Source organism: Prionailurus viverrinus, chromosome E1, assembly GCF_022837055.1.
Source record: "Prionailurus viverrinus isolate Anna chromosome E1, UM_Priviv_1.0, whole genome shotgun sequence".
Taxonomy (NCBI): domain Eukaryota; kingdom Metazoa; phylum Chordata; class Mammalia; order Carnivora; family Felidae; genus Prionailurus; species Prionailurus viverrinus.
Genome location: NC_062574.1, coordinates 16,192,586 through 16,204,422, shown reverse-complemented (window position 1 = coordinate 16,204,422; position 11,837 = coordinate 16,192,586). Strand labels below are relative to the sequence as shown.

General features: G+C 50.1%; 1 protein-coding gene across 1 annotated transcript; it reads right to left on the bottom strand.

The window, feature by feature from the left end:
* Positions 1-275: 275 nt before the first annotated feature.
* BHLHA9 (basic helix-loop-helix family member a9) lies at positions 276-932 on the bottom strand. Its single transcript, XM_047833053.1, has one exon. The coding sequence runs from the start codon at positions 930-932 to the stop codon at positions 276-278; it is 657 nt and encodes a 218-aa protein (XP_047689009.1).
* Between the last annotated feature and the right edge of the window lie 10,905 nt (positions 933-11,837).

Here is an 11,837-nt window from a genome sequence, read left to right as displayed (position 1 = left end):
GCAGGATCCTGCTCCTTTCCTGGAGCTGTCATCCCTGGTTGGGCTTCAGGCTGAGGAGGGAGGTGCTGGGGAGCGCAGCCTTGGGCTCAGTTCCTTCCTACTGGCAAGGCTGCCTCCTCTCTCTCTCTCTCTCTCTCTCTCTCTCTCTGGCCTCAGCCATTCAGTTTTTCTTGGTCCAGGGCGGTTTTTTGCAGTCTTCCCTTTAGTAGTCATCCTGCCGTTGGCTCCTCCCTGGCCGGCCTCCCTCCAGGCCCACCGGGTCTCTCTGGAGCCAGTCAGGAGTGCTGGAAGCCCAACCCAGGGCCCGCTCGCGGGTAGCCCCGCGGCCAGGCCAAGGGAGCCCCAGGACCGCGGCGCCAGCTTCCCGCGGACGCCTGGGCCGCGCCCTGAGCCTCGGCCACCGCCCTGGGCCGTCCCGGGTGCGTGTGCGGGGAACACGAGGCGCAGCGCGGCGGGAAGGGGCCAGCGGGCGGCGGGGCGGGCGGCGGCGGGCTGGAGCCCGCGTCCCCGCCGCCCCCGGCACGCGCGGCCTGGCCGTGGCACTCCAGGTGCCCGCAGTGCCAGCGGGGCGCGGGGCTGGCGCGCAGGACTAGGGAGAGCGCCGCGATGCGGTGGATGGCCCTGCGCAGCGTGGCGATCTTGGAGAGCCTCTTGCCGCCCAGGTCGTGCCGCAGCGCCCTGCGCAGCGCGTTGAAGGCCTCGTTGTAGTCCAGGATGCGCTTGCGCTCCCGCACGTTGGCCGCCATGCGCCGCGCCTTGGAACGCACCGGCCGGGCGCGTTTCCTGCCGCTCGCCGCCTCCTCGGCCTCGCCATTCTCCTTCAGCACCCCAAAATCCCTGCCGGCCTCCAGGCAAGAGCCCCCCAAGTCCTCGGCGGGGCCCTCGGCCCCCTTCAGGCCTCTGAGGCCTGGTCCCGGCCCGCCTCGGTGCATGGCCTTCCCCGGGCCTTGCTGCCCCGGCTCCGGCTCGCAGGGCTGACAGTCCTCACCTTCTGAGCGTTGAGTCCTGCAGGCTGGACACTCCCGGACAGGCCTTCTCTAGCTGGGCTTTATGGCACCACGTGGCTCTCCACCCTCCTCATCCATTCATCTCCCTCCTCCTGCTTTATTACCTGCCTCCAGGTAGGTTGGCGAGGGAGGAACGGGAGGAAGTAAGCAAGGAAGGGAGGAAGCATGCAGATTCTTGCAAGAGGGGACCAGACCCGGCAGCCCGGCCATGCCTGGGGCAGTGCTCCAGCCGCCAGGGAAAACTTGCCCTGCCTCACTCCAGGGCCTCTCTCGGGTGACCAGGTTGAACACACGTTCCACCTGCAGACCCCAAGTACAGTGCCAAATTTGGCCCCTGGGCAGGAGTACCGATAGGTACACAGAAGGGTCGCCGTGGTAGTTGAGTGTGTTTCAAGAACCTTGAAAGTTCTCGTCAAGGCTTGTACAACCATAAAGCTGTGCTTGAGCAAAGCATTACTGTTCCCGTGGGGCCAATAAGGGAGGGACAGATTTGATACAGCAGGGGCCTGCAGGTAAGAGAGACCTGAAGCTTCTGGCTTTTCCAGCTACCAGAGAGAGCTTGCCTGGGATTCTGGGTTTGGGTTTTGTTTGGACCTTACTCTCCCTCTATCTCCCTTTGGCTCCCCCTTCAGAAGGCAGAACTGGACTGAGCCAGCAGCAGAGGGTGATGGAGATTGTCTTGTGACACCCTGGCTCCCCTTGTGGTACCCATCAGGGGCATCTTTTGGTGTTCAGGGTCCTTGGGCTGCTCTGTCTCATGATACAGCACTGCCATGTTATGAACTCAGTGAACCCACCCACCCACCACCCCTCCCCATTTCCAGGGATTTGAATTTAAATTTTTTTTCAATGTTTATTTTTGAGAGACAGAGAGTGAGTGGGGGAGGGCAGAGAGAAAGACACAGAATCCGAAGTAGGGTCCAGGCTCTGAGCTGTCAGCAGAGCCCAAGGCAGGCAGGCTTGAACCCATGAACTGTGAGATCATGACCTGAGCAGAAGTCGGATGCTTAACGGACTGAGGCATCACTCCCCCACACACACCTCGCAGAGATTTGAATTTTAAATAGAGTCTCAGAAAAAGAATAATGTTTAATCCTAGAGAAGGACCCTCAGTGGAATTTCAGGCATCCACAAGTGAGTTATTTGAAGCAGCAAAGTCAATGTCATTCCCAGCCACAATTCAAAAGCCTCCAAAATGTGAAGGTTTGCTCTGGCATCCAGCTGGGATGAGTATAGGGTTCACATCCTTCTCACCAAAGAGCATACCAATAATCCCATTATTTCAAACTATTAATTGCTCCGTGGAGAAAAAGAACACGGCACTAGGAAACAAATTGTGTATTTATCTGTGATTATTTATTTTATTATCTGTCTTGCTCACTAGACTATAAGCATCCTAAGGACATTTGTATTTCTGAGGCTCTATTCCCCAAATCTGCAATATCTGTGAAATTACAAAGTGAATGAAAGCAGACAGAACTGGATGTTTTCTCAGTCTGTTTCCCATCATCCCCACAACACACACACAAACACACACCAAATCACACAGAAATGCATGCCTCTAGCAGGATTCTATACAGAGCATAGGCCACAGATGTCCAACTGTGGCCAGTAGAATCCAGCTTAACTAACAGGATGTCAGTCTCAATGGGCCATCTCAGGTCAAGAGGTCATCAGGTCAACACCCAGAGAATTCGGTTCCTGAGTATCACATTCTATGGCCACCTCTCCTGCTACCCCTATCCATGTCCTTTAACCACTCTAGACAGAAATGAGTCACTGCCCTGCTCATGGCCTTGCCCAGCCCTTCAGAAAAGCCTGGCCCCTAGGGTCCAAGGTAGGCAGGTCAGGAGGCAGCAGGTGGACATTTCATTCCCAGAAGGGCCAGGTGGGAGAGGTGATATGGTGAATGGGAGCCCTCCCCCCACCACCCCCCAGCCAGTGTCTTCTTCTGAAACTGCCCCCATCCAGGGCATGGTTGGACATATGAGTGCTTCCAGAGAATTCCACTGGACAGGGAGTCAGGAGACCTGGTTCTGGTTCTGCTACCAACTTGCTACATGACTTTGTGCCACTCCTGTTTTCTCTATACTTCAATTTCCTTTTCTTTGCAAGGAAGACATCCTTTCTACAAAAGAAGGAGGGCAGGACCAGCTACATAATTTGCAGCGCCCTGTACAAAATGAAAACTGGGGCTTCTTGTTCAAAATCATTGAGAATTTCGGGACGGTGACAGGAGAACATTCAACTGAGCTGGGGGCCCTTTTAAGCATGGGGTGCCCACGTCCCATGCCCATGAATCTGGCCCTGAGTGTAGGACATAGTAGTGTAGAGGTAATGAGCACAAGTTTTGGATCAAAACTCATCTATTTGAGTCCTCCACCTGCAAAATAGGATACCAGTCTCAGAGGACTCAGTGAAATAGACTCCAGTAAAGAGGGGCCTCAAGAAAGACTGCACCTGGTTTTCTCAAGGGTAACCTCAGCCTGAGTATGACCACCAACAGGCCTCCCCTCCCTCATGGTGTCTCCAGGGAGCCCATTACTCACGATCAGGAGGAAATAGATGGACAAGCCCCAAGCACCCCTCACCTCCACAGAAGGATGGAGATGACCTATCTGAGGAGTCCTTCCCACAGATCCTCAGGGCAGCCTCCCAGAGGGGAGAGTCTGCCTGGGGCAGTGTGTGAGCTGAGGGAGGGTGCCAGTCAAGTAATAAACAAGCTTAAACTGTTTGCATCACCGTTCCCTCCACTAGTGAGAACTCACAATCCACCATGAGCAGGATGCTACTTAGCAATAATTACTGGTAATAGCAATCATCCTCTTTTTTTTTTTTTTTTAATGTTTATTTAGTTTTGAGAGAGAGGGAGAGAGGGAGTTGGAGCAGGGGAGGAGCAGATAAAGAGGAAGACACGGAATCTGAAGCAGGCTCCAGGCTCTGAGCTGTCAGCACAGAGCCCAATGTGGGGCTCGAACTTATGAGCTATGAGATTATGACCTGAGCCAAAGTCGGATGCGCAACCGACTGAGCCACTCAGGTGCTCCTCATTATCTTAGTAATATTGATACTGATTTCTACTGAATGCTTATTATAGTCCAGGCATAGCACTAAGTGCTTTGTATTTATTTATTTATTTATTTATTTATTTATTTATTTATTTATTTATTTTACTAAGTGCTTCTGAAACATATCTTGGCCACACAACAATCCTATACGGAAGGCCCTGTTATTATAATACTCATTTTACAGACTGGAAACTGCAACCTAGAGAAAAGTAAGTAACTTGCCGCAAGTCAGAGGGCTGAGCTGTGTGACTCCTATTTACAGACCACAGTCTTAACCCCTCTGGGCTGGACCTGCATTCTCAACTCAGGGAGTCCCACACCCCCAGCACCAGCAACCCCCACTGACCACCTGCAGGTATTAAAGGCCTGGCTCCAGCCCTTGGAAACAAAAGCCATTAAGAGATTCAAACAGTTTCAACCAAGTGTAAAAAATAAAAAGAACTTGTCTGGTACAGAGAAGGGTTGGAGTAGGGAGGGAGGGCCCCCCAAATGAAGAGAGACAAGCAGGAAAGAAGAGAGAATATAGACTGGAAGCCAGGAAAAGTCCTGAGCAGCCCAACTGCCTGCCTCCTGGGCTAAGATTTGCTGCCTGGTGTTTCCTTGGCTAATCCTCTTTCTGACCCCAGCTAGACTGATGGCCGCTGGGAGCCGAAGGAGAGCACTGGAGAGCAGAAGTGACAAACCAGGGCTCACATGCTTACCCTACGGCAGGTGAGCAAGGGCCCAGTAAGCCAGGAGTAGCCGGAGGGGATTCAAGATCAGCTTGCAGCTTCCTACATGGGCACGTTGGGAAGGCTTTAGGCCTCTTTGTCTGTAGAGTTCTGGATGGATCTCGGTGGCCTGCAGTGGGTCACCAGCTTCCGCAGCTTTCCTCCTCGGTGAAGCCAGCCCTGAGCCCTTCCCTGCAGGGCTCCCTTTCTTAACTCCATCTCAGAATGTAGCAGATCATATTATACTATTATGTTCATGTTGTGTCCACATCTGGGACCGCCTCTGTACTCCCAGGCCTACCGCAGTGCCTGGTACATAGGAGGTGCAAGGAAATATTTTCTGAACGTTGACCAAATGGTGCAATCCTTGATATTAAGAAATTCATGAAACTCTGGAAATTCCACACTGCTCTGATCAAACGGGCTCTATATTCAAATCCAGTAAATATTTATTGACCATCTATAAATACCGGGCCCAATGCTATAAGCCTTAACATGTGTTGACAGCCACAAGTATGTGTATTAACTTAAGTCTATAGAAGCCCAATATTATAATAGAAGGAAATAAACCTTGCAGCCAAATAAAAGTGCTTTAAAATTCCCCACCCACCCTATTCCCTGGGGGGAATTTGACAGCTGTCAAAGCTGTGGTTCTCAGGGCACCTGGCTTGTCCAGTCAGTGGAGCATGTAACTCTCGATCTTGGAGTTTGTAAGTTTGAGCCCCACGTTGGCTGTAGAGATTAAACATAAAATCTCAAAACAAATAAGCTGTGGTTCTCAAAGTGTGTTGTGGTGGCAGCAGCATGGACAGAAAACTTCTCAGACCCCACCCCACATCTCCTGAATTCAAAATTCTGTCTTAACAGCAAAGGGGCAGGGGCTCCTGGGTGGTTCAGTGGGTTAAGCCTCTAACGTCAGCTCAGGTCATGATCTCACAGTTCATGAGTTCAAGCCCCGCATCCTGCTCTGTGCTGACAGCTCAGAGCCTGGAGCCTGCTTCGGATTCTGTGCCTCCTTCTCTCTCTGCCGCCCCCACGCCCTCTCTCTCTCAAAAAAAAAAAAAAAAGTAAAACATTAAAAAATTTTTCTAACAGCAAAAGTGATTGGAATGCTCAGAAAGATAGATTTGTTCTTCCAGAGTGTAGCTCAGTGGCTATTAAATATCAGCTTGCGTAAGAATGCCTGTTGAGGGTTATATACATTATGCCTTGCATGCCACAATTTAATGTTTATTCAAGAGTAATTTTGACTGCACACAATTTGTTTCTTGCACATTAACTTTAGAGCATTCCTATCCATGCTGTGGATGCAGGGAAATTTTATGGCAAGAGACAACTATGGGTCTGGAACAAAATAGCCATAGAAAATCAATAAGGGAAAAACAAAAACATGAGACTGAACCACTGACTTCTCTTCTGGCCCCCTAACATGAACCCTTAAAACCCTTTCCCTTTGTTTGGGGAAAAACAAAGAAAATGTCCCAACAGCACAAGTTCCCAGGCCTGGAAAGGAGCCTACCCTCCCAATCCCTTCCCCCCAAACAGTTCTGGCTTTTCCTTCCCGTGTGTCATACGTTTCCAGGCCTGCTCCCCCACCCTTCCCCGAACAAGTCAGGAAATGGCCCACGGCTCCAAATTAATAATTCTGAACCACACTCTCTTGACAAATGGCCGGGGTTCCCGGAGTGAAGCGCCCCCGCCGCCCACGAATCCCAGGAATCCGGGGGAGGACTCCGTCGGATCCCGGCTGCAGTCCCCGGGGTGTGGGGCTCCGCGGTGGGGCTCGGGCGCGGGGAGCGCGGGCAGTGCGGCCGGACTTCAAAGGCGGGCAGGGGGCAAGCATTTCCGCGGCACCTGCAGCGGCGGCGGGTCCCTCCCGCGGCGCGGCTGGAACCCGCCCCCGCCCAGGAGCACAGCTTCACCCGGCCGGGGCGGGCGGAGGGAGGAGGGGCCGCGGCCGTGATTTAGGGCCAGGCGGTTCCGCTGGCGGCCGCGAAGGTGCCTATTACCGCTCCACTGGGCCTGGATTTCAGAAATTCCTGCTCTTCCTCTGGAAGTTCCGACGTCGCTCCCCCGGGGGGAGGGCAGAAGTCCCACCCAGACCGAGGGACGGGCTTTCCGGGGGAATCGAGCCCACGGGGTCCTGAGAACTCGAGCGGGGCGGGAGAGCGGACCCCCAGAAAGGCCTGCAGTCTTCCTTCGTTTTCAGGCTGAGACCCTTAGCAGTTCAATTCAGAGATGGGCTTAGAGTAGCGGTAATTTGGGACCCGGCAGATTCGGGTTCAGTTTCAGGCTCTGCTCATTCATTCATGCATTCATTCAACAAAAATGTATTGACTGCCTACTGTGCTAGTTACTGGTGTAGAGTAATAATAAAACAAAAACCTGTCCTCATGGAAGTCACATTCTAGTGCGGAGAGCAAATAACGAGAAAAATAAGTAATTTGTATAGTAAATAAGTACCATTATAAGTATATCAGGGGGCACCTGAGTGGCTCAGTGGTTTGAGCAACTGACTCTCTTGATTTTGGCTCAGGGTTGTGATCTCACTGTTTGTGGGTTCAAGCCCCACACCCAGCTCCACGCTGACAGCATGGAACCTGCTAGGGATTCTCTCTCTCCCTCTCTGTCTGCCCCCCCCCCCCCCCCCGTAAATAAATAAACTTAAAAAAAAAAAACCCACAAGTATAGGAGCGCCTGGGTGGCTCAGTCGGTTTAGCGTCCGACTTCAGCTCAGGTCACGATCTCGCTGTCTGTGGGCTCCAGCCCCTTATCAGACTCTGCTGACAGCTCAGAGCCTGGAGCCTGCTTGGGATTCTGTGTCTCCATCTCTCTCTGCCCCTCCCCTGCTCATACTCTGTCTCTCTCACAAAAATAAATTTTAAAAAACATTAAAATTTTTAAAGAAAAAGTATATTAGAAGGTAAAAATAACACCAGAAAACAGAAAATGAAGAGTGTGTGTATAGGTTCAGGGGTTGGGGGATGTGGGGTAAGGGGAAGCCCACCTGAGAAAGTGACATCTGAGTAAGGATTTGAATGAGACAAGGCATTGTGGCTATCTTGAGGAAGAGCTTCCAGGCAGAGGGAACAGCATGTGTGAAGGTCCTAAGGCAGGAGAGTATCTCTGAGTTTCAGGACAGCATCCACAAGCAAGGTGGCCAGTGAGGGTGGGGCAGGGCAACCAGTGAGCTTGGCTCACTTGGCCATGTAGCCTATGGCAATATCTTCCCATTTTACTTGACAAGATATGGGAAGTCATTAAACATTTATTTCCTCCCCTTCACTTCATGGATCTTTAAAAACAAAACAGGGGCGCCTGACTGGCTCAGTCGGAAGGACCCTTGGTCTCAGGATTGTAAGTTCAAGCCCCACACTGGGTACAGAGATTACTTAAAAATAAAATCTTTTAAAAATAAAAATTTGGGGACACCTGAGTGGCTCAGTTGGTGAAGTGTCCAACTCTTGATCTCGGCTCAGGTCTTGATCTCAGGATCATGAGTTTAAGCTGCTTTGGGCTCTACCCTGGGCATGAAGCCTACTTTAAAAAATTAATTAAATAAAATAAAAATGTTTTTTTTTTTAATTAAAAGAAAAAAAGAGGGGCACCTGGGTGATTCAGTCAGTTAAGCGTCTGACTCTTGGTTTTGGCTCAGGTCGTGATCTCGCAGTTTGTGAGTTCAAGCCCCAAGTCAGACTCTGCACTAATAGTGGGGAGCCTGCTTGGGATTCTCTCCGCCCCCCTCTGCTCCTCGTGTTCTCTCTCTCTCTCTCTCTCTCTCTCTCTCTCCCTCCCTCCCTATCTCAAAATAAATAAATAAACTTGAAAAAAAATTTTTTTTTCAAGTTTATTTATTTTCGGGACAGAGAGAGACAGAGCATGAACGGGGGAGGGGCAGAGAGAGAGGGAGACACAGAATCGGAAACAGGCTCCAGGCTCTGAGCCATCGGCCCAGAGCCCGTCGCGGGGCTCGAACTCACGGACCGCGAGATCGTGACCTGGCTGAAGTCGGACGCTTAACGGACTGCGCCACCCAGGCGCCCCAAAATAAATAAATAAACTTTTAAAAAAGAAGAAGAAGAAAGAAAAACTATTAGCTTTCTGTTTCTCTGACTCCTGGATGAGGACTCCCTCCCCCCCCCACCCCCATTCTGGGCAGCACCCGTCTCTTAGTGTCCTTCCTCCCCTGCCAGTGCTCTGGGAAGAAAGGCTTCTTCTCTCCTCCCTGCCTCCACTCCACCTCTTCTGGGGACCTTGTCTCATCGGTTACCTCTCCCTTGGTTTCACAGCTTTCCCTCTCCACTGGCTCCTTCCTTGGAAATACAAATGTGCTTGGGCTGCTTTCTCTGACTTAGTCTTTCTGACAACCTACAATGAACATCTTCCTTGCCTCGCCCAGCATCAGTTCTCACCCCTATAAACGAGGTCTGGCTCTTGTCACCCCCAATCCCCAGTCTCCTGAAACCCTCTTCTCTTTCATTCATCCCCTGTGATCCCAGCAAGCCTTTCCTGGTCAGTTAAGTTACACATTTATTGAGCACCTCTTTGCCAGGTCTTGGATTAAGCACTGAAGATACAATGATGAACAAAATGGATGTGGTTCCTGCCCTCACGGAGCTCACCATCCAGTGCAGAATAGTATCTCGTAAACAATTGTTTTCCATAGCATGAAACAAGAGATCGCAAGGTTTAGAAGTGGTGCAGAGGTTGGAGGATGAGTTTCTAAGAGGGGACAGGAAGGGTTTTACAGGGAGATGATGCCTGAACTAGACTTCAAAGGATGAATAGGAGTATAGGAGTGTGCCAAGCAGACAAGGGGTGGAAAGCATTGACAATCTAGGGAGCAACATATGCCAAAGCCTGCAACAATGCAGTCAATTGGCTTTGCCAAACCATATGGGAGACCAGGGAGTGGGAGATGAAGCTGGGGATTACGAGGCATTATGCCAGAAAGCTTTTGGTCACTGTAGGTCACCAGGTACCACAAAAGGATATTAAGTTGAGGAGTGACACAGTTGTACATGGATTGTAGCTCCTCTGAGCAGTATGGAGAATAGATCTAAGGCAAATTGGTTAAGAAGCTACTGCAGGGGTTCAGGTGGCAGGGGAGGGGCCTGAGGTATGCAGGTGTGTGTGTGTGGGGGGTGCTGGAGTCAACATCTGTTTGGAAAGTAGAATTGGTACATGGAGGCAACCAACTGGATGTAGCAGATGATGAAAAGAAAGTGCTATTTCCCTGTCCTCCTTCAAAAACTGGAAGTCTGGGATTTCGGATCAGCTCCTAGTGATGGGCTCTCTGAACTAGAGTTCAAGTATGGACTTGGAGAATACTCAGGAAAGGCAGAGAGCCGATGGTGTTATGGTCACCTCTGGGGCTGGGGGTGGGGAGACCTGGGGCACTGGAGCATTCCTGCATGGTGTTGTTGTTGTTGTTGTTGTTGTTGTCGTCGTCGTTGTTTGCTGGTACCATTTGAATAGTTTTTTTTTTTTTTAATTTTAGTTAGTTAACATACAGTGCATTATTGATTTCGGGAGTAGAATTCAGTGATTCATCACTTACACACAACACCCAGTGCTCATCGCAACAAGTGCCCTCCCTAGTACCCATCGCCCATCTAGTCCACCTCCCACCCACCTCCCTCCATCAACCCTCAGTTTGTTCCCTATTGTTAAGAGTTCTCTTTTGGTTTGTTTCCCTCTTTTCTCTTATCCCACCCTTCCCATATGTTCATCTGTTTTGTTTCTTAAATTCCGCATATGAGGGAAATCATATGGTATTTGTCTTTCTCTGATTGACTTACTTCGCTTAGCATAATACATTCTAGCTTCATCCACGTCATTGCAAATGGCAAGATTTCATTTTCTGATGGCTGAGTAATATTCCATTGTGTGTGTGTATACATATCTTTTTAATGTCTATTTAAAAATTTTTTGAGGGGCGCCTGGGTGGCGCAGTCGGTTAAGCCACGGTCCGTGAGTTCGAGCCCCGCGTCGGGCTCTGGGCTGATGGCTCAGAGCCTGGAGCCTGTTTCCGATTCTGTGTCTCCCTCTCTCTCTGCCCCTCCCCCGTTCATGCTCTGTCTCTCTCTGTCCCAAAAATAAAATAAACGTTGAAAAAAAAAATTTTTTTTTTTTAAAAAATTTTTTTTGATGTTTATTTTTTGAGCAAGTGAGAGAAAGAGTGTGAGCAGGGGAGGGGCAGAGAGAGAGGGAGACACAGAATCAAAAGCACGCTCCAGGCTCTGAGCTGTCAGCACAGAGCCTGATGCAGGGCTCAAACCCATAAACTGTGAGATTGTGACCTGAGCCAAAGTTGGACGCTTAACCAACTCAGCCACCCAAGGGCCCCTTTAATGTTTATTTTGTTTATTTTGAGTGAGAGAGAGAGAGAGAGAGTAAGCACGAGGGAGGAGGGGCAGAGAGAAGGAAAGAGAGAATCCCAAGCAGACTCCACACCTTCAGCACAGAGTCCGAAGTGGGGCTTGAACCCATGAACCATGAGATCATGACCTGAGCCCAAATCAAGAGTTAGACACTTAACTGACTGAGCCACCCAGGTGCCCCTATACCACATCTTCTTTATCCATTCATCAGTGGATGGACATTTGGGCTTTCTCCATAGTTTGGCTATTGTTGATAATGCTGCTATAAACACGGGGATGCATGTATCCCTTCGAATCTGTATTTTTGTATTCTTTGGGTAATCCTAATAGTGCAATTGCTGGATCATAGAACAGTTCTATTTTTAGTTTGTTTTTTTTTTAAGAGCCTTCATACTGTTCTTCAGAGTGGCTGCACCAGTTTACATTCCCACCAGCAGTGCAAGAGGGTTCCCCTTTCCCCACATCCTTGCCAACATCTGTTGTTTCTTGTGTTGTTAATTTTAGCCATTCTGACTAGTGTGAGGCGATATCTCATCATAGTTATTTCCCTGATGATGAGTGATGTTGAGCATCTTTTCATGCGTCTGTTAGCCATCTGGATGTCTTCCTTGGAAAGTGTCTGCTCATGTCTTCTGCCCATTTCTTTACTGGGTTGTTTGTTTTTTGGAT